This window comes from Sander lucioperca, chromosome 8 (genome assembly GCF_008315115.2).
Source record: "Sander lucioperca isolate FBNREF2018 chromosome 8, SLUC_FBN_1.2, whole genome shotgun sequence".
Lineage (NCBI taxonomy): Eukaryota > Metazoa > Chordata > Actinopteri > Perciformes > Percidae > Sander > Sander lucioperca.
The window spans coordinates 27243022-27266326 of NC_050180.1; the positions used below are offsets into that span (position 1 = coordinate 27243022).

General features: G+C 39.0%; 1 protein-coding gene across 1 annotated transcript; it reads left to right on the forward strand.

Annotated features, from left to right (window-relative positions):
• Positions 1-2832: 2832 nt before the first annotated feature.
• Positions 2833-22336, forward strand: arhgap15 (Rho GTPase activating protein 15). The gene is made up of 14 exons (XM_031319211.2): positions 2833-2847; positions 3718-3863; positions 6156-6330; positions 6402-6476; positions 6972-7115; positions 7594-7683; positions 8031-8129; positions 8366-8489; positions 8971-9105; positions 9606-9704; positions 10074-10151; positions 18698-18832; positions 19039-19144; positions 21882-22336. The coding sequence occupies exons 2-14, from the start codon at positions 3850-3852 to the stop codon at positions 22063-22065; spliced, it is 1458 nt and encodes a 485-aa protein (XP_031175071.1). The 5' UTR covers positions 2833-2847; positions 3718-3849; the 3' UTR covers positions 22066-22336.
• The last annotated feature ends 969 nt before the right edge of the window (positions 22337-23305 follow it).

Sequence of the window (23305 nt, forward strand, 5' to 3'; positions counted from 1 at the left end):
GCCTGCCTGCCTGCCTGCCTGCCTGACGAAAGACCACTCATGGGAGCAAACGGGAGGTCTGCCATTTGCCTACACACAACACACAGACACACACACACACACACAGACACACACACATGCACTAACCCTAACCCAAAGTGAATATCTCTCCGTCTATTTTTCTTTCACATTCTACTCGTTTTACACCGCTTCTTCGCTCTTTGGGCGTGCACCCTGGCTCTCCCGTCTTCCCGATACTCTTTGCGTTTCCCATTCACATTTAGCATAATTTTCTTCCTATTTACAACTCTCAAACAGCCCAAAATGAAGATGGGGACGTGGTCAGCCTAGCTGCTACGAAGATGAATTTGTTTCCGCACCAGGGACTTTCATTCTGTTTCTCTGTCTCCTCATGGCAAGGCTGATATTTTTACTCTGCACACCCCTAGACAGACTTGTTGAAGTTTTAGGACTTCTTGAGGTCGAAAGGCTTCTTGCTTAATACAAGCCCACACACACACACACATACACACACACCCTTTGATCCCTCATTCAACCCTCATCATCCTCTGACATTTTCTGCTCAGAGCAGCGCATATGCTGCGTGGGACAAACTTATGCCACTTTTCTGTGTTTTGCCTAGACACTACACAGAACACACAGAGATGCATGCAGACACACAGAGAGACAGACAGACACACACACACGCAGACACACCTGTCGCACAGACAGACACACACACACACACATACAGACACACCCCTCACACAAAACGCGACCTAATGAGTCAGAGTATTGCTAGCTCAGTGGTCAAATGTGCGGAACAGCAAAACCTCAACATAAACAAAGCTGACGAATGCAGCCCAAAACGCACGTGGAGACGCAGTCAGCGCGGCTGCTGCGAAGAGACATTTCTGCTTCTCCCGTGCTTCGTGGCAGGCTGAAAAAAACAATTCCTTAAATCAACCTTAGACGTGCGGCCAATTGAGTCTCCCTTGAGAGACGCGAAGGGCAGCCGAAAGTGAGTGTACGGATGCGGTCGGCTCTGGGCCGCCGCAAAGGGTATATCTCTGCACAACGCTAAGGAGTGTATTCCTGTTTCCGTCCACTCACGGCAGGCCTAATCTGCGCTTCTTCAAATCCTTTACAGATACGCCAGAATCTATGTGTTTTCTGCAAAAAAGTGTGAGGCTGACATAAGTCTGATGCTCATTCTACTGCACACACAGAGTGCACGCTTGCTGCTTCAGGTTGTTTGTTTTTTTTCCTCCCTTTTTTCACATGCTGGTCGCGCGCCGTCGAAGAGACCCCACTTGTGGATTGAAGCTACTTCGACGACAGTCGGGAGGTGGCAAAATGTAACGGCAGGTATGCAGAAACGCACACACACACACACACACACACACACAGACACGCACACATACACACACACAGACAGACACACTCTCAATAGTATCATTTATCCCCTATTTACATTTTCTGGGAAGATCAGCATATGTGCTGAAGGACTCCAGAAACGTGTCTTGATCAGAAATATGTAAACAAAAAGTTACACGACAAATAGCTACCAATCGACTCCAAATGACCTGAAACGCACACTTCCTAAAAATATCCTGGAGGAACATTTTCCGGGAAAAACACTTGGTCAAATTTTCACAAAATCCTACAATTAAAGTCTATGGCGCGAACATTTTCGCTTATAACTCCAGAACGGTACGTCCTACACACTTGGAAACGGACTCCGTCTGACATAATTTGACCACCCCGAACACACAGAACTTGTCCCCGAGTCTCTACGGCCTTCCGTTCAGGAGATACAGACGTTTTGACTAAAAAACGTAACGTAGCTCGGAAACGAAAGGTCGTAGAGACAAGCGGGTGGTACCACGGGAAAGCCCATCATTGAAAATGGGGGGGTAGGTCAAAGTTTCATCGCTCTAGCACCTTCTGTTCTAAAGATACAGCACAAAAGGTAAACCATTTCCCATAATGCTTTGCGCTTGCAAATTTTGGGACAAAATTGCCCATATCTCAGCAATAAAACATTAAAAATGCAAAGTATTATACATTCCCGTGTTCGTCATCATGTCCTCTATCAGACTATGCTAAAAAAACATTATGGTTAAAATTTTGCACCGTCACAGAAGGGTATGTGCAAACAGAGTGGTATATATACAAAGTCCAAACCATTATAAAATGTTATGAAGTCCCTATTGGTACTCTTACTGCTGTCGGTACCCCTACTGACATCCGGATTCATAGCTTATCTAGGGTGTCTATCTATCCCTTTTCGAACGTAACGAGTGTTGAAGTTTTTTTTTTGTACATTTAATTATATATATATATATATATATATATATATATATATATATATATATATATATATATATATATATATATATATGTATTTTAGTCGTTCGAAATAAAGATTTAATTCAATTCAATTTTATTTATAGTATCAAATCATAACAAGAGTTATCTCGAGACACTTTACAGATAGAGTAGGTCTAGACCACACTCTGTACTTTACGAAGCCCCAACTGTTACAGTGGTTGCCTCAAGAGCAAGCATTAGCAGTAGCTATTGCGACAGTGGCAAGGAAAAACTCCCTTTTTTGTTAGGAAGAAACCTCGGACAGACCCAGACTCTTGGTAGGCGGTGTCTGACGGCACCAGTTGGGGGAGTGGTGATTCATTCATTCATTCATACATACTTCCTGTTTTCTGTCACTAGGAGGCGACATGGACTAAATATTCTGTTTGTGTGTCCAGTGTCATGTTAAATTGCATGAAAAGCTGTTTTCACTTATTTCCACTGATTGTTGGTCACGTCTACACCGTGCTTGATTGACAGCTCCCTCACTCTTCTGTAAGTTTTGGGGGCAGCACATCTCACACCTTTATTGTTTAAATTGGTAGTTAGTTTAGCTCTGATTGCTTTTTACCATGAGCACAGTTTATAGTTAAAGTCAGAGCCAGAGCAACGTAGAGCTAAAATAGGCCTAAAATGGAGTTACCTGGAAATAATATCACACTATATAAGACTAACATAGAGCTAAGCAGACTTTAACAAAAGCTAATGTTGATGTGATGTAGTCCTAGCATAAAGCTAATTTAGTGCTAATTTTAGCTGACACAGACTGTGTTAAAGCTAACAGTGCTAAAAGATACACTGAGGCACGTCGTTTAAATATTTAAATAAAATAAATAAGTGAAGACAGCTGAATAATACCCAACTACCTCCATATCAAATTATTAGTAGAAAAAACATGTTTAAACATTATATGATAAAAAATGTAATAATGCCAAAAACATTATATCTGTGGGCAGCTCTGAACCTAGAACTAAAATGTTTTATACATTGCAAAGTGCATGAAATGAGGCCTACAGGGCTCAGTCCAGATATAAAACAATATATGTAATGTGTGACCACCAGAGAGCGTGACAAGTTATTTTTACATTGTTAAATTTCCTGCGCAGTGTGCATCTTGATCACAATCCTTTACCACAATAAAGCTTGTTTGTTGAACAGCTGGCTGAAACACAGACTGATCCAGACAGTTAACAGGCAACAAAAGCTCTGTAGAGCTGCAGAGTTGGTGGCTATTATCTGCCACTGACTTTATTCATCCAGTAATTAATAAAACCAGTGTGCTCCCTCTCTGCAGATGTTTGGACAGAAGTGGCAAACTGCTCACGTCTGGTCTCATGAGAGTGAGGTTAGATTTTTTTTCTTCAGGAAATGGGGAGGTTGCAGCAGTTGTAGTGTCTGCGACGGCTGGTTTGAACTAACCACGTGATGAATTATACTTCCTCTAACAGTCAGGCCTCAACTCTGTGCCTCTTCTTTTTTGATCAGTGACACACAGAGATGGCGGATACAAGGTAAGAGCGCATTGAATCATCTGTCAGGTTTGTCATGATTTCTGGCTTTTGGTTTTGTTGTCTTTGTGTTGTTGTCCACATGCACGTTTCTCTACATCACTACTGGCTAAAAACATTGGTTAGTTGGATTTACTCACCCGTAGGCCTAAAGTCATTGATTTGTGAGGGATGAAATACAAAGAGGGTGAACTTTTCTTGATAGCTAATTGTTTCCTCTTGTGTGTTTTTCAGATAAATGTCATAACTCAAAGCTTAACCCATGTCCTCCAGATAGGGATAACAATTTAAAAGTTCACATTGATCACACAATGTGAGGAGGTGATGATAATACTTGATGCATGTCTGAAGTTCCAGCTTCCGTATGGAGGGTTTCAGTTTATTTCCTGTTACCGAAGCTTTAGTTGTCATTGCATTAGCTCAGGAGGGTTTAAGAGATGTGATGACAGCAGCTGCACTGTTGTAAACTGTGGTTTTATCTCACAGTAAGTTACTAAAAATGTCTTAACCCACAGAACTGAGGCACAGCTCCACTTACATTTACTTATATTTATTATTTCCAATATATTTATTGTATTGTCTGTAAGTGCGCTGTGTCCTTGTAACTTGCCGCTGTAACACTTTGGGATCAATAAAGTCTATCTATCTATCTATCTATCTATCTATCTATCTATCTATCTATCTATCTCTATCTATCTATCTATCTGTGGCATAAACTCACACTGCAGGTTCAGGAGGTAGTGGTAAACTTTTGGAACTGGATTTGAAGGTTACATACCGTTTGATGTCTGGTAGATATTATAAAACAGAAGCAAAATTCTCCAATAGATGATGAAACTGATAAAAATGCATCAGTGGATTCATTGTGAGAAGAGGAGAGTTGTCATTAATTAAGACTTTTTTTCAAACTTTAAAATCTGTCACAACAGGATAAGACCCAAAGCAGCCAAAGCAAACAGGATTTGTTCAGTGATATTGGTACAAGTATAGGCAGACAGGCATGGTCAGGTAACGGTTCTGGTGGCTCAATAGCAAGGGCATAAAACAACATGGCAACTTTGAATTTTTAAGGAATAAATGGAACTGGGCCCGTATGTGAGCTGAGATGCAGGAGGGTAGGCCAGACAACTGCAGAGCAGATGAGGAAAGTGATAACACTTGTGGAGATGGGTGATGCAGTTAGGTGATGGGGAAAGGAGGGGAAGTCTGAGGGCATCTGTCAGTCTGAATTAATACTAAATCGACATTTACCAACAGACACCACACACACTTTAACAAACTCATGATACTGATTCCAGGCCTGGAAAGGGCCTTGAGTTAAACTGCAGGACCTGTCCTCAAACAAATCTGTAAAACGTATTCCCACACAGAGAAAATGGGGCCTTTGGTGCCCTGATGGTCTGGGGCCCTACCGACCCTCAACATAAACCACACTATTATTTGAGAGCTCACGCCTTTTGTTATTTGTAGTCTCTTATTAGCTGAGGTTTTCCTTGATGTTGACTGACAGCAGAAGAAATGTTGTGTAACAATGGTGAAGCAATCACAGCTGCAAACAGGAACCCAAACAGGAAAACGTCCTCAGGCTTCTCTGGATCTGACTTCAACTGAATGTTCACCCACAGAACAAAAATAAAACTAATAAAAGAACAAACATTTTGTCAGTAGGTGATCTTTGAGTGATATTTTCATCAGTTAATTTGGTTCCTGCAGGTTGTTTTCTGAGCAACAGAAATCAGTTTCAGTTTAGTGGGATATAAGTGTATAGCTATGTGTGATACATATGTACAGTATTAATTATGTATTACAGATATGTGTTGTAAGAGCATTGTTTTTTAAATTTATTTTCATATTAATGTTTAGAGCACACTTTTTTAAAAAACAATTGTGCAAAAACCTCTGAAGTATGACAATTTAACTTTACTTCTAAAGTTTTACATTTCTCCACCAACACATATGTATATAACATTTCTCCACCGACGTATATTAAAGCTGAGTAGGCAGTAGCTGTGGATATTTAAATCTACAAACTTTCTAAACATGCGCCTCTGTCTGACCGGCTTCTCTCTGGCGCTCTGGTCCTGTCGGTCACAGCTTTTAACACAGAACTCTCTGTCTGTCTGTCTGTGGTTGTGGAGATACAGCATATAAAGGGAAAGTGTAATTAATCAACAATGACCAGCTGTGTCAGTAACTCACCTGACACTGCGCTTATGATCTCTCCCTGCAGCTGGTTGCAAACCATGCCCACCTCCTCAAGTCCACATTGACTTGTTTGCATTTGTTCGTCCACAGAATCCCGAACCTCCAGAGTTCTGGGAAGAAGCCGCCGTTGATCCTGCCTCCACAGCGCAGTGCCACACCGCAGGGAGCTGTGCAGATGCGAATTAAGAGTTCCCAGAGCAGCGGAGAGCGCCTCAGTCAGTCCAAGTCCATGGTGCTGCAGGAGTCCGACCTCCCTCCGAAGCCTGTAAGTACACCTAATAATCTTCATCCTAGTGGTGCAGTTCAGTTTTACGAACAGGTTCTTTCTGTCCGTAGATATCTCGGCACCGCAGGAATCAGTCTCAGCATAACGTCCTTGCTGCAGGTGTAGCTGCCTTTTCTGAACCGCTGGTGAGTCCCAAAGACTTTATGCAAATCCAGTTCAGACATTATTCTACTTGTTTCCCATAAAAATCGACTTTTTTCAAACGTGTTTCAGAAGAAAAAAAGAAAATTGATTTAACAAAAAATAAATAAAGTTTTGTTTTTGTTTTTTTGGAACTGGTAAATATTAGTTTGTGTATCACAATCTGTTAAACAGCTGCATATCCACTCACAGACTTAATATAAACTCCCGCCTCCAAAACAGTCTTCTACTCCTCCACAAAACTTTGATGTGTACTTTATCAAAAGAATTGTGTTTTCTTAATTTTATTTTCATAATTTAACTTTCATATCACATACAATAATATCAGGACAACAACATCATTAGAAAATCACAAACATTAGTGTGCAGCTAAGTCAAAGTGGTTGTCATCAAAGTTGAGGAAACAGAATAGTTAAAACCACCTAATGGAATTGTGTGTGTGTGTGTGTGTGTGTGTGTGTGTGTGTGTGTGTGTCCAGGTGGAACTGAAAGGAGAACACCTAAATGTGGCTAAAATCTCTGAGAGTGGGAAGAAGCAAAGGAAGAACTGGACTTTGATGTGGAGCGTACTGACCTCAGACCAGCTGCTGATTTATAAAGACAGACAACAAGAAACTAGTCTGGTATTAAAATACTGTATCTAAATTATTTCTAATGCATCTACTTTATCTTGTGGTTTTCTCTACTTTATGTCTTTTTGGTCTGGTGAAATGGAGCAGAGAACTCATTCTGCTGTTTTGTGTCACATGGAGGGAAAAAACAGAGAGTTGTCTGAGAAAGTCAGTCAGGAGATAGTAGCCAAATCTCACAAAGACATTCTCAAGATTACAAATCTCCAGAGATCCGATTAAAAAGAAAATGTACTGAAACAGTAAATGACTTATAAAAATAAAAAAAAATAAAGTGGCCAACACTGAGTCCAGATGTAAATCCCAGCTGGTAGATGGTAGCACTTGACAGCATTTATTGTATAATTTTGTCTGTTTGTGTTTTTATCTGTGTTTTTGTTTTGTTTTCACTTCCACAACATATGATTGATTGTTCAAGATAAATACAAAATCTACTCAAATTGTATATTTGACCTCTGACCCATATGTTTAGAAACCAGGAAGTAAGCCAGATGTAGTTCAGCTGTGTGGAGCGGTTATCGAGTGGACGACGGAGAAGTCCAGCAGGAAAAACGTCTTCCAGGTAACAAAGCAACACGGACCTGTCACATGAACCTGGGCTCAGAGTCATGGGATGCATATATGTTAATGCACTGAAGCTGCTTTTTGTCTAAAACTTGGATGAGTCACATATTAAAGTGCTGAACTCACAGAAAAACATTTTTACTTTGGGCAAATTTAATTTAGAGATGTAAGTGACCAGAGAATGATTTACTGACTGGAATTCATTGGGAGAAAGCACATTATTTTATTAAAGACTTACATTTTATTTCTGTTTATGTTGGTCAAAATTAAATATATATTTTATCCCATTACAAACATTTTTCCCCCTTGATGCCTGATTTAACTCATGATTTTCATCCGTTCCAGATCACAACGAATACAGGAAGTGAGTACCTCCTTCAGGCTGACAGTAGCTCCATCGCCAGTAAATGGTACGACGCCATCAGAAAGACCGTTGACTCTTCAGTAAGAACTTGTTACCATTTAAACTGCCTATTACTTTGAATATCAATCAATGTCTTGATTGTTTATTGAATAATAATTTACAAAATGTCCATCCCAGTTTCTGAGAGTCCAAACTTAAAATGTTTTGTTTTGTCCGACCGACTGTGATATAAAACTATATCTGAGACAATTGTGATTCCTACCCCGGTCTTCTTCAAGATTATCAGTAAAATAACAGTAACTCTTTTTCTTTTTAGACTAAACTTCCTCTGCGGAGGTCCACCAGCACGGAGTACCTGCCCAGACACAGCTCCCTCCCTGCATACGGATCCTCCTCACCCAGCACCAAGCAACGCAACCCGGTCCACAGACGCTCCATCAGTCAGTTACTCACCCAAACACATTATTACCATATATTATTTATCTGAGGACAGCTGTAGTCTCTGTAGGTGTAGTAACATTATCACCAGACTGCAGACTCTGCAGAGCTTATAGAAACTCTCAGGATACTGTTTTGGTTCAAGGCTCTCTTAGTGTTGTTTTGGGTCACAGCAGGCAGCTATTCTCAGAATAAAAACTATGCCCTACCTGGTCAGCAGCAGACAGCAGACAGACACGGATAGTAGAGCATTTACCAGACAGATATTTCCCTCAGAAGTCGCTGGATACCAAAAACAGAGCTTAAGGAGAATGAATATTGGGTTTTATATATTTTATAATTATATATATTTAATTATATAATTCATCAGATGAACACAACTCTTAATGAATGATCATGTTGCTCCATAACTACTGGATGAGAACTGTTGTGCTGAAAATAAATGGACAAAACAGTAATTTCAGTTTGAATGTTTTTCTGCAGATATGTTCAGCAGCTCCAAGCTGAAACACAGCGCCTCCGACAGCGCCGATAAGAACGGCGTGAAGAACAGGCTGAAGAAGTTCATCACCAGACGTCCGTCCATGAAGACTCTGCAGGAGAAAGGCCTCATTAAAGGTTTCTGTTTTCTCTTGACACATCTAACATACATGTTCCCTTAAATAGCTCTCAGCTTGTTTCAATTCTGACAGTATCATACTTATTATATTGTTTCATATATATATATATATATATATATATATATATATATATATATATATATATATATATATATATATATACCATGTTGCTGCAGCTTTTCTTTGAAGATCACTGACGTTTCCATTCAGTTATATATTCAGTTTGATTATTTAATATGTCATATTCATGTCTGCTGCATCATTCACACTTTAATTTCATTAAAAATCCTCTTGGAAGATTTCCCCTAGAATTTAAATAAAGTTCTGATGGTTTGAATCAATTTTGGACAAATATTGTCACTGGCAGGCCACAAGGCTTTAAGTCATTAATGATTAGTCATCAAAACTTTTGTAACATTATTCATTAAACCTGCTGTAACATTAACGATTTCGCCTTAAATCTTTTGCAATATTATTTTTTTATAATTTCTGTCTTAGATCGAGTTTTCGGCTGCCATCTGTTGACTCTCTGCGAGCGTGAAGGAACCACAGTGCCGAGGTTCGTTCAGATCTGTTTGGACGCCGTTGACAAGCGAGGTAGGTTCACTAACAGCTGCTGAACGGGCAGAACCACGGCTGGGGTGGCCATCTGCCTCCACTGGTTTGACAATAAGGAACTATGAGCTCTTTAAGATATGATGGTGCCTGAACATTAGGAGCTTTGTAGGTTAGAAGAAGGATTTTTAATTGAATCCTGGATTTTACTTGAAACCAGTAAAGAGAAACTAATACAGGAGAAATATGATCTCTTTTCTTAGTTCTTGTCAGCACACGGGCTTGTGCATTTTAAGGGACTTAGTGAAGCATTAGTAATGTTATTAGAGTGTTATCTTTTAATCTACTGATTGAAGTCAGTAAGTGTTTTTTTTCATATATTCTCCATCGACTGTGTGTTTTTGGTTTCAGGTCTGGACGTTGACGGGATCTACAGAGTCAGTGGAAATCTGGCCACAATCCAGAAACTTCGCTTCATCGTCGATCAGGGTCAGTTCAACAGAAAGCTTTCCTTCAATGTCTGTTCCAGTCCTGTCACCTACAAATACGTTTAAATTCTACTCATTTACCACAGGAAATATCTTTGAACAGGAAAAATAACTGCACCAGAATTATGTTTTATCAACAAAATGAAGAAATGCTGATTAAGGTGCAAAATGTTCATACTATATACAGTGAGGAAAATAAGTATTTGAACACCCTGCTATTTTGCAAGTTCTCCCACTTAGAAATCATGGAGGGGTCTGAAATTGTCATCGTAGGTGCATGTCCACTGTGAGAGACATAATCTAAAAAAAAAAAATCCAGAAATCACAATATATGATTTTTTTTAACTATTTATTTGTATGATACAGCTGCAAATAAGTATTTGAACACCTGTCTATCAGCTAGAATTCTGACCCTCAAAGACCTGTTAGTCTGCCTTTAAAATGTCCACCTCCACTCCATTTATTATCCTAAATTAGATGCACCTGTTTGAGGTCGTTAGCTGCATAAAGACACCTGTCCACCCCATACAATCAGTAAGAATCCAACTACTAACATGGCCAAGACCAAAGAGCTGTCCAAAGACACTAGAGACTAAATTGTACACCTCCACAAGGCTGGAAAGGGCTACGGGGAAATTGCCAAGCAGCTTGGTGAAAAAAGGTCCACTGTTGGAGCAATCATTAGAAAATGGAAGAAGCTAAACATGACTGTCAATCTCCCTCGGACTGGGGCTCCATGCAAGATCTCACCTCGTGGGGTCTCAATGATCCTAAGAAAGGTGAGAAATCAGCCCAGAACTACACGGGAGGAGCTGGTCAATGACCTGAAAAGAGCTGGGACCACCGTTTCCAAGGTTACTGTTGGTAATACACTAAGACGTCATGGTTTGAAATCATGCGTGGCACGGAAGGTTCCCCTGCTTAAACCAGCACATGTCAAGGCCCGTCTTAAGTTTGCCAATGACCATTTGGATGATCCAGAGGAGTCATGGGAGAAAGTCATGTGGTCAGATGAGACCAAAATAGAACTTTTTGGTCATAATTCCACTAACCGTGTTTGGAGGAAGAAGAATGATGAGTACCATCCCAAGAACACCATCCCTACTGTGAAGCATGGGGGTGGTAGCATCATGCTTTGGGGGTGTTTTTCTGCACATGGGACAGGGCGACTGCACTGTATTAAGGAGAGGATGACCGGGGCCATGTATTGCGAGATTTTGGGGAACAACCTCCTTCCCTCAGTTAGAGCATTGAAGATGGGTCGAGGCTGGTTCTTCCAACATGACAATGACCCGAAGCACACAGCCAGGATAACCAAGGAGTGGCTCTGTAAGAAGCATATCAAGGTTCTGGCGTGGCCTAGCCAGTCTCCAGACCTAAACCCAATAGAGAATCTTTGGAGGGAGCTCAAACTCTGTTTCTCAGCGACAGCCCAGAAACCTGACTGATCTAGAGAAGATCTGTGTGGAGGAGTGGGCCAAAATCCCTCCTGCAGTGTGCAAACCTGGTGAAAAACTACCGGAAACGTTTGACCTCTGTAATTGCAAACAAAGGCTACTGTACCAAATATTAACATTGCTTTTCTCAGGTGTTCAAATACTTATTTGCAGCTGTATCATACAAATAAATAGTTAAAAAATCATACATTGTGAATTTCAGACCCCTCCATGATTTCTAAGTGGGAGAACTTGCAAAATAGCAGGGTGTTCAAATACCTATTTTCCTCACTGTATATCCATTTATCGATCATTGTCTAGTACTGTTTTGTCACTCACAGCTCTTGGTTAAGGTTCAAAAGTCAAGCATGATTTAACTTTATCAACATTTAACCAAAAGCCAAAAACTAAAAATGCCTTAGTACCAAGGTTATTATAGTTTTGCATTTTTCATTAGTTTTTATTTTTATTTCGTTTTCACTTTTTGTTTTCAAATTCAGTTTAGTTTTAATTAGTTTTTATAGCGGGTTTGCTAGTTTAGTTTAGTTTTTAGAAAATGCTTAGTTTTAGTTTAGTTTTTATTAGTTTTAGTCTTTTTTTGTAATATGGGTTATTTGTCGGGGGATTCAAAAAGGTCAGAAAAAGTATTGTGTAATAATAACTCAACAAAAACATCATACAATTTTAGAAATATGTATTCACAATGTATTCAATAATAACACCAGTACATAAAATGTAGCCTACATATGGTCATAAATATGTAAACAGTCTACACAAGACGCAAAATGTGTAAGTGACGTGTTCCAGGAAAAAAAACCTAAATAGCCAACAGACTAAAGAAGACATACATGAACAGGTCTTTTGAACTTTGGTTGAGTAAAGTGGCGAACTTTTTGAAGTCAATCGACTCACACAGTTGTGTAGACATCCCATAATCAATCCACATATTAACCCACGCTTCCTCCCGCTTTTGGTGTTCCTGCATATTTACTAACCAGCAGCTGTCAGGTCGCCGATGAAAGCCTTCCTGTAGAGTTCTCTGTCATGCTGCAGCTGGCCCAGTATCCATACATCCATGCCCTGTACCCATACATCCATGCCCTGTATCCATACATCCATGCCCTGTACCCATACACCCATGCCCTGTATCCATACATCCATGCCCTGTACCCATACATCCATGCCCTGTATCCATACATCCATGCCCTGTATCCATACATCCATGCCCTGTACCCATACATCCATGCCCTGTACCCATACATCCATGCCCTGTATCCATACATCCATGCCCTGTATCCATACATCCATGCCCTGTATCCATACATCCATACATCCATGCCCTGTATCCATACATCCATGCCCTGTATCCATGCCCTGTATCCATACATCCATGCCCTGTACCCGTACATCCATGCCTGTACCGTTACCGGGGTTAGCTTCTGTTTCGGGGAAAGGGGGCTTTGCGTTCTTCTTTACCTTGTTAAGGTAAGCTAGGTTAGCCTCCTAGCTGGTGCGCGCTTCTCAAATGTACGTTCCAATTCATGGGATTTTCCCCTGTAATAAATTGACCACATATTTTACCACCTTCCACTGCAAGGCACTTTTATCTGACAGTCATAATTACATAGGACTGCCGCTTTCTTCTGAATTTCAGTACCGCTATGATGCCAAGCGAGGGGCACGGAGCCACGGACATGTTGTGTTCAAATTGACATGAAATGTCGGAATTTCTGGGTTCCCAGTCGGAAACTATACATGTCTACGGGAAATGTCATGGTCGGAGAGATATAACGTTATTTGCTCTATGAAAGATCGACAAAAACGAAAACTAAGGACATTTACTCGATAATTTTATTTGATTTTAGTTAGTTTTGCAAACAGACATTACAGTTTTAGTTTAGTTATCGTTTTTTGTAATGTCTCGTTTTTATTTTTATTTCAGTTAACGACAATGTTTTTTCCCACCTAGTTTTCATTATTTCGTTCGTTTTCGTTAACGATTATAACCTTGCTTACTACTAGTGGTGTACTGCACATATACTATCAGTTTAAAATTAAAAATTTCATTATTCAGATTTATACTTTCTGCTTCATTTTCCTGCATTAAATGATATCCCTGCCTCATACATATATCTGCCAACAACATATACAAAATAAATGAAATAATTTTAAGCATGAACCTAAATTAATGAAAATAAGCTGTTTGACAGAATAATTTCATTTTGTAAGCAACAATGATTATAATTGCTTATAGATGCTCTGATGAACTTACTCTGGTGTTTTAACTCGTGTAATACCGATGTTTTCATTTTGGGTGCTAAGTAAGAATTAACGGTCAAAATGAGTACTATAGTATTTAGGTTTCAGAGTTTTTTAAATTCAAATTTTAATGTGAAAACGGAGCCTACACAAATATACAATATTGTAATCTAAGCACTACTCATTAGCTACATTTAAATATTTTTTTTAGCATTTTATTTTATACTTTTTATTGTGACATTGTTCATATTACAATCATACAACTAACATGTCAGAATTGACACAATATATATATATATTTTCTTTTTTTTCTCCTCCCCTTTCCTTTCCCCCCCCCTCCCTTCCCTTCCCCCACACCCAGTGAAAAAAAAAACGTTGTATATATGTCTACACATACATACCTACTTACATATATATACATACATACACTCCCAGACGTACCTCATATATACACCCATATATTCATATAAGCATATGCATGCATACATACATCTCTATATACATGTTTACCTACAGACATACAGAATTCCATATGGTTGCATCATATGTCACAGAGATTACATCCATGCCTCATCCAATCACACAGGTCCAAATCCATGCTTAGTTTTTGTTTTTCAATGCATTTGTTAGCATATGCGAACCATCTCTTCTTGAATAACTTCATTTCACCTCTCATCTTGTGCGTTATCATTTCATTTTCATACAAGTTTTCTACAACCTCAATGCATTTATCTAACCTGGGTGGATCAGTTTTTTTCCAACCTCGGGTTATTTGTTTAATGGCAGTAATTCTCAACACCCAGAAGATGTAGTAATTTTCTTTGTTTAAACCTTTCGGCTGTATACCAAGCACAACATGTAATTGTTCGAAATTAGTATTTTGACCACAAATTTGCTTCATTAATTCCAGCGCCTTAACCCAATATGACTGGATTTTTGAGCATGTATAGAGGACATGAACCAGGTCGACGTTACATTCACCACACTCTCTCCAACAGTATTGTATTTGGTTTGTATATTTACTCATTTTCAGTGGTGTTATAAAAAATCGAACCAATAGTTTCCACGCATATTCCTGCCAATAGGGGGACTTAATTTTTTACATAACAAAAAACATTTTTACATGCCTGACTCCACTCCTCTTCAGTCACTGTTATTCCAATATCTTTATCCCAAGAATTTAAAGTATTATTAATTTGGTTATCATTGTTATTTAAATGTTATTTAAAATGTTATAAATTTGTCCCGTTACATTTTTAAAACTCAACTTTTCATAGACTTTCAAGATATGCTCCACGATAGGACTAAGGTCTTGAAAAGACTGTATGTTTGTTGTTATATAGCTCCTTACTTGGAGGTATCTAAAAAAATGGGTACTTAAATTAAACTAATTTTCGAATGTATCAACTACGTGGTCTTTGAACATTTTATGGAATCTTGTAAGTCCTTTAGTTTCCCATATCCTGAAAGTCTCATCCATATGATTTGGAGTGAAGTCTGGGTCCTGACTAATTTCCCTCAGGCAAACCGTATCAGTTGATTTTTATTTTCATAATTTTACCTAATCTTTTCCAGCTCTTCCATGTATGGTAAATAGAGTGATTCAAATGTTTGACCCTTTCTGCAGTTTGCCCTGAGAAAATTAGAGAGGTGGGTGAGTCTACCAATTTATTCTCAATAGATTTCCATTTAGGATTCATTTTACTATTCATCAAAACTAAAATGCTTTTAACTTGGGCTGCATGGTAATAAAGGCTCAAATTTGGTAGACCCAACCCACCCTGTTCCCTATTTTGTTGTAAAGATTTGAGTTTTACCCTTGGTTTCTTTTCATCCCAAATAACCCTTCCTAGCATTCTTTCCCACTCCTTAAAGCATGAACTTGTTAGATACAAAAGAAGGTTCTGGGAAAAAAATAGAAAGCGTGGCAATACGTTCATTTTTATAATACCTATTTTCTCAAATATTGTAAGTGGCAAGATTTTCCAACGCATAAGATCCTGCCTTAAGGACTTTTCCAGGACTTTATAGTTACATAAATACAATTTGTCCATTTCTCTGGGGATTATAATGCCTAGATATTTTATTTTGTTCTGATCCCATTTCAACTTAAACCTTTTCTTAAATTCTGTTGGGAGATTGCATCCTATTTCCATGGCTTCATTTTTAGCTGAATTTAATTTATAGCCTGAGATGGCCCCATATTTTCCAATTTCCTCCAAAAGCGCCGGTAATGATTGATGTATATCAGTTAAGAATACTATAACATCGTCTGCATATAACGCAAGTTTATGTTCTTCATCTTGTATCTTAACGCCCTTTATACCCATACTTGTCCGTATGCATTCCGCCAATGGCTCAATGCACAGGGCAAAGATCTGTGGGGAGAGTGGATCACCCTGTTTTAACCCTCTTTTTACCTGGAAAGATTTCGATAACGAACCTATGGCTTTCACTCTAGCTGCTGAATCATTATACATTCCCATCATAACATTAATAAACTTCTTGTGAAAGCCAAATTTATTCAAAACTGCAAATATAAAGGGCCAAGATACTCGGTCGAAAGCTTTTTCCGCATCCAATGTAAGCACTATCATTTGTTGTTTTGTTTTTCTAGCAAAATCAATAACATTAAGAGTTCGACGAACATTGTCACTAAGAAATCTATGTTTGACAAATCCTGTTTGGTCCTGATTTATAATAAAAGGTAATATATCCGAGAGCCTATTTGCCATGATGGATGTAAATATTTTCTGATCAACATTCAGGAGTGAAACTGGCCTATACAAGGAACATTGTTTTGGGTCTTTCCCTTCTTTAGCTATAACTGTTATAATTGCATTTTTCCAAGTATCTGGCCATTTTCCTGTTTGTAACACCTCATTAAACACTGTATAAAACTGGTATGATAAGGTATTTATAATCTTTATAAAATTCATAGGTATAGCCGTCTTCTCCAGGGCATTTCCCCATTTTCCCCTTTTCAATAGTTTTTATTATTTCCGTTTGTGTTATATTTTTTACTAAGCATTCATTCTGCGTTTCAGTCACTGATGCTATGCTTAATTCATCTAAACAACTTGCAATTATCTGCTTGTCCAGGTTATTTACTTCTGGATTATAAAGGTTTTCATAGTAGTTCCTGAAACAAGATAAAATTTGTTCTCCCCTTCTCCTTGGCGTTTTATTATCCATAATTGTATTAATTACAGCTTTTTCTTTGTTCTTTTTTATTTTGGAGGCTAAGATTCATTGAGCTTTAGAGCTATTATCATAAAATAATTGTTTAGCAAAAGTAAAATCTTTTGCCAAGTCCTCCGAGTTAATACTCTATAATTCTTTTTTTTGCATCGTTCAGTTCTTTTTCTATTATTTTATCCCTCACTTTTAATTCTTGCAACTTTTGTATTTTGTTCTCTATTAACCTTTGTTTATTCTCTCTCAGTTTTTTCCTCCAAGATGAATATGCAATTATCTCTCCCCTTAGGGTTGCTTTTGCTGTTTCCCATAATAATACCGGATTTATTTCACTGTTGTCATTTATATCAAGGAATGTTTTAATAACCTCTGTCATTTTTTCTTTAAACCTTTGATCCATGAGTAATGAGTTGTTAAATCTCCAGATGCTTATTTTTAATACTCTATGCAGATTTAATTCAATGACGACTGAGGAATGATCTGCCAGTAGAAAAGGAACAATCTCACAAGTAATCACCTTAGAGAGATCATGCTTTAACATAAAAAAACCATCTATTTCTCCACGTAAGAAGACAAATCTCCCTTGTTTTTCCCTGATGCATTTATCTTTAGTAAATCTTAAACTATTATTAATAAGCACCGCTACTCCTCTTTTAGCTGATGTATATGAAGATGAATAAATTTGTGTTCCAACTAATTTCCCCAATTTCTCATGTTCCCCTTGACTCAGATGTGTTTCCTGTAAAAAAAATAATATCCCCTAATTTTTTCAGTCTCTGTGCTACTTTCCTTCTTTTTATTAGGTTATTGATACCATTTACATTAACTGTGACTATCTTAAGTATTCCCATGTTTTTCTTTCAAAATATGAAAATTTGCTGTCTTATTAAGGTATTTAAAGCAAACATAAATAGAAAAAAATAAACATTGAGAAAGTGCCTGTAAACACCCCCGGGAACTTCCAAAGTCTGTAACCTCAACAGGGTCACACAAAAAAATTCCACATTGTTGATAATTTGTGGAAGAAAAAAAACATCTGTTCTCCGCCACTGAATCGTGGCAGAACGGTGAGACCTATACAGTCTCACTGAAAGTGGTGGGCTGCTAAGTAAGTTTTTTATTCCTTCTAATCTCTGCCCTCCTTTATATCCCCCCCCCAATCCATTATCTTCTCAATATTCTGACTCAGTTCCTAATGAACTTATCTCCCATCTAGTTACTAGAACAGATCCAGAACATGAAGTTAATCCAAAGTTAACCAAAACAAAAAAATAAATAAATAAATATTTTTTTTTTTAGCATTTTAGGCCTTTATTTGTATAGGACAGCTTAGACTTGAAAGGGGAGAGCGAGGGGGAATGACATGCAGCAAAGGGCCACAGACCGGAGTTAAACCCGCGGCCGCTGCATCAAGGAGTAAACCTCTACATATGGGCGCCTGCTCCACCAGGCGAGCTAACCAGGCACCCAACTCCTTAGCTACATTTAGACAAAGAAACATGTTGCTTTCATCAGTGTACACAGATATTAATGTTTTTAATCGATGTAATCAATATTAAATTATCCTTTAAACTGTGTACACAGATATTAAGTTTTTTTATACATGTTATTATTATTAAATAATCCTGTATCTGGTTGTGGTCTCTCCCCTCAGAGGAGGACCTGGACCTGGACCACAGTCAGTGGGAAGACGTCCACGTTGTCACGGGAGCCCTCAAAATGTTTTTCCGCGAACTGCCAGAGCCGCTGTTTCCCTTCCGGTTCTTCCAGCCATTTGTGGAGGCCGTCAGTGAGTCAAACCTGACCAAAATAAAACGCCTCTATCTATCCCATCCTATTTGGGATTATGTTTAGATTTATCGGATATGTCTATTACAGATCTTCCTGAAATTTCACAACATATCAAGTATCAGGTTTTAGACTTTTGCTACAGATTAGTTAATTTTTTAATAATTGTAATAATAACTTTTTCTCTGTTTTTTTTCTCTTGCACAGAGATTAAAGAATCCAAACACAAAGTTCAGGCTGTGAAAAAACTGATCCAGGAACTGCCCAAACCGAACCATGACACCATGAAGCTACTCTTTAGCCACCTGCACAGGTACGCCTGCACACACCTCAAACACACCTGCACAGGTACGCCTGCACACACCTCAAACACACCTGCACAGGTACGCCTGCACACACCTCAAACACACCTGCACAGGTACGCCTGTACACACCTCAAACACACCTGCACAGGTACGCCTGCACACACCTGCACAGGTACGCCTGTACACACCTCAAACACACCTTAACCATAACTGGAATAACTAAGAAAGTAAGAAGAACAAGTAGTCAACACATTTAAAACTAACCAGTTATAATAATTCATAGTCAGGGGCGGTTTTTGGCACGGGCGACCCGGGCAGCCGCCCGAGGCGGCATTTTATTGTGAGTCATGGGGGGGGCGCCACGAGCACTTGAAAAAAAAAAAAAATCCTCTGCTCCGCGAAGCAGTTTTCTATCATTTCACTGTGTGGGGAATTGGCAGATTGGCGCCCCCTGCAGCTGCAGGCACCCTGCTTGCTGGAAGTGCTGTGCACAGAAGCTGTGTGTGAGAAGGGGGAAAAGGGAGGGGCGCGCGGGGGACAGTTCACCTCTGGGTCACCCAAATGGAATGGTCGGACAAGGGGGGTTGGTCGGGGGATTCACTGTATCATAATGTGGGGAATTGGCAAATCGGCGCCCTCCTTGCAGCAGCAGGTGCCCTGCTTGCACCCCCTACTTTCATAATGAAATGGACTAGTCTGTAAAGGTGCGGGGCCCGGCACGAAAGATAAACACACGGTGACAGGAGAACTCTGAAGTACACAGAGACGGAGCAAGACGAGTCTAAACCTTTCTTTTATGTCAATGGTCTAAACGCGATAATGAAACAAAGTTACCCAAGCAGCTCAAATACAAGAAAAAAGTGAAAAGACATGTTTTCAGCAGTAGCAGGACCTTCATCAGCTCCCGTGGCTGATGATAGTGGTGCTGGTGTCAGTGTCAGTGTCCTGCAGAGTGAGGAGGAGACTCAGGAGGAGAGGGACAGAGATGAGGGAGTGAGGGTAGAACCTGCGGTAAACACAACTCCCCTTAAAACACTTTGGCCCTCGATAAAACTGAGCCTGAGTGGTGGACAAAACACTACAACAATAAAAGACGTAGCATGCTACTGTATGATTACATTAGTAGTCTATATAAAAGACCTAGGTATGCTTTACTGTATGATTACATTAGTAGTCTATATAAAAGACCTAGGTATGCTTTACTGTATGATTACATTAGTAGTCTATATAAAAGACGTAGGCATGCTTTACTGTATGATTACATTAGTAGTCTATAAAAGACGTAGGTATGCTTTACTGTATGATTACATTAGTAGCCTATATAAACATTGCACATCATGCAAACTTTCTTAACAAGAATTGTAGCTTTTCTATCTGCTTAGGCAGACAAAAACTCATGATAGACCTCTTCAAATTAAAGCACAGGACCTCTCGAAATGATAATATATATATATATATATATATATTAGGGCCGGGACTTTAACGCGTTAATTAAGATTAATTAATTACGGGACTTTAACGTGTTAATTAATTACGCAAAAAATAAATAACATAATTTTAACCACACTTATTTTTGCACCGCGGAACGTTTTTCAATGAATGAGTTTCGACGGACCGATTATACTGGAGCACCAACTAGCGTTCTTGACTTCCGACAACAACAAACCACAGTGAACATGAACGAAGAAGCTGAGACCACTTTGCTCGGCCCCGTGGATGGGATATTTTGTTTTAAAAAACGAAAGGATGGAAGCGTCGACAAGAGCATGGTTGTGTGCAAGCTATGCAACAAGGAATTTGCGTATCTCCGCAGCACATCGAGCCTCAAATATCACCTCAACGCAAAACACATAGGAGTTAGCGTGGACGTTAGCCCGACCGATGCAATTAAAATGCGATTAATTTCGATTAATTAATTACAAAGCCTCTAATTAATTAGATTAATTTTTTTAATCGAGTCCCGGCCCTAATATATATATATATATAGCTTGTTTTATAATTCATGAGGAGTATACTGTGTTATTAATTATTAATCTTGTTAAATTTTTTATTATTGTATATATTGTTGGCACATTTATGTATATAGTGTATATTTATTTTAAGTTCTGATAACCTATACTGTCACATTTTGTGCAGAATTGTGTTCATTGTGGAGATTGTTCACCTTAAAAAGTGTGTTCCCTGTTGTAATTGTAAAATTTAAATAACTGGATTCTCTTAAGTGTGTTTTTCAAATGCTCTAATGAAGGATTTGTGCAATTGAGAAATATAATTTTCTCTTCCAATTATGTTGTTGGGGGGGGGGGTGCTCGAAGGGGGTCTCACCCTGGGTGTAATTCAATGTAGAACCGCCCCTGTTTATAGTCACTGGAAAACCTGCAGTTTGGTCCTTTCAGTCACTTAAAGTATCAGCTGTTGATCATAGGGTTGCTGGTTTGATTCCCTGTGCCTCCTGTCCACACGCTAACACTGCTCCTCAAATATAAATCACGTAGATTTATATGTCACATTTTAAAATTCATCGGTGGAGTTTCAAGTTTTGTTAGGGTTAGTATTTGTATATAAAATATGTTATAATTTATGTTGGGGTGTTCACTTTTTCAAGTAAAATCTAAAGAATAAAAGTTCTTGTTGATATACATCTTACTCGGAGGAGACTGGCGATGGCGTCCATAGTGCAGTTAGCATAAACGCTGTATGTTTTCATGTTTCCCTTGAGTTTTGGTTGCTTCTGTGGTTTTTCAGAGTCCTGGGTTTCTCAAGGAAAAACCTGATGTCCACTCAGGGAATCGGCATTGTGTTTGGCCCAACGCTGATGTGGCCCGAGCTGGACACGGGAAACATGGCGGTCAACATGGTCTACCAGAACCAGATTGTGGAGTTCATCCTCATCGAGAGCCAAGAAATCTTCAACCTGGACAGGAAGTAAAGGGTCCTGAGGTGGACCTGCTCACCTGACAGACTCACATTTATAAATCATAGCTATGAATAACTGAGTCCCTTCAGCATTGTTTAAACAGAAACGGAAGCAGCGCCTGGTTTTGGCTGGACTATAAAAAATATACGACCGGTTTCCGATCAGAAATGTTTTTGAAGAACATATTTTTTTAATTTACATGAATAAATAATTAATACATTATTGAATTTAAATGTCAGTGACTTTTACCTCACAGAGTGGATTAAACAATGTTTGGTTTCAACATTCCTTTTGTTTGAGATCCAGAAATATACACAAACCCAAATATCTGGAATAATACTTCATCAGTTACAATGCAGCAGACATTTTGTCTGTCTGCTCTGCTCGCTGTGCCTCAGTAGCAGTACAGCCTACAGACCACCAGGCGGCGGTAGCAACCAGGGATTTTAACCAGGACATTGCTGGGCTGCACAGACATTTACATAGACTGTACATGAACACCAGCCAGGTTTTATGTAACTGTCTATTGTCTGTCATTCTGATGTGACATCATGTTTAGGGACTTCTGTTCAAGTGTCAGGCAACTGGTTAGCTTTTCACATCTTCATCATCCCATGATTCCTCCTGTTCTCTAGAGGTGTTACAGCTGGTTGGTACTGATCGGCACTCTCCTCTCTACTTTCAGTCTCCATGGTGCAGCTACACCTCTCACCTACACCACATGGGCTTCCTCGCTGCTGCGAGATGCTCAGTCAGACGTATTGTGTTTAGTAGTGATTGTAATATATAACTATCTAATAAGCTGGAGACAAAACCTTTTCTACTCCACATAGATCATACACCATGAAATATAAAAACAACACATTGAAATCGGTTGAGAACTGTAAATATTACAGTGTTTTTTAATCAGAAAGACAGAAGCTCCCCTGTTTTACCTGTTTATAGGCCGGTCCCGTCGGTCCACTGAGTGCTAACCCTACTGCTTCCTGCTGGTCTGCAGGCTGTAGATCTACTGAAGAGTGGAACAGACACATCCCACACACATTTGCAGATTAAAAATATAATCTAAAAAAACTGGTACAACTTGTTCACCATTAATAACTAAAAGAGCAAAAGCATGAAGATGGTTTTCTCCACTTTAAATATCTTAGTGTGTAATATAAATACACTTATATACACTGTTGTCTACGTTAGGAACTGTAAAGTATTTCAGGAATTGTACACTTTTATAGTTAAATGTTTAAAAGAGACT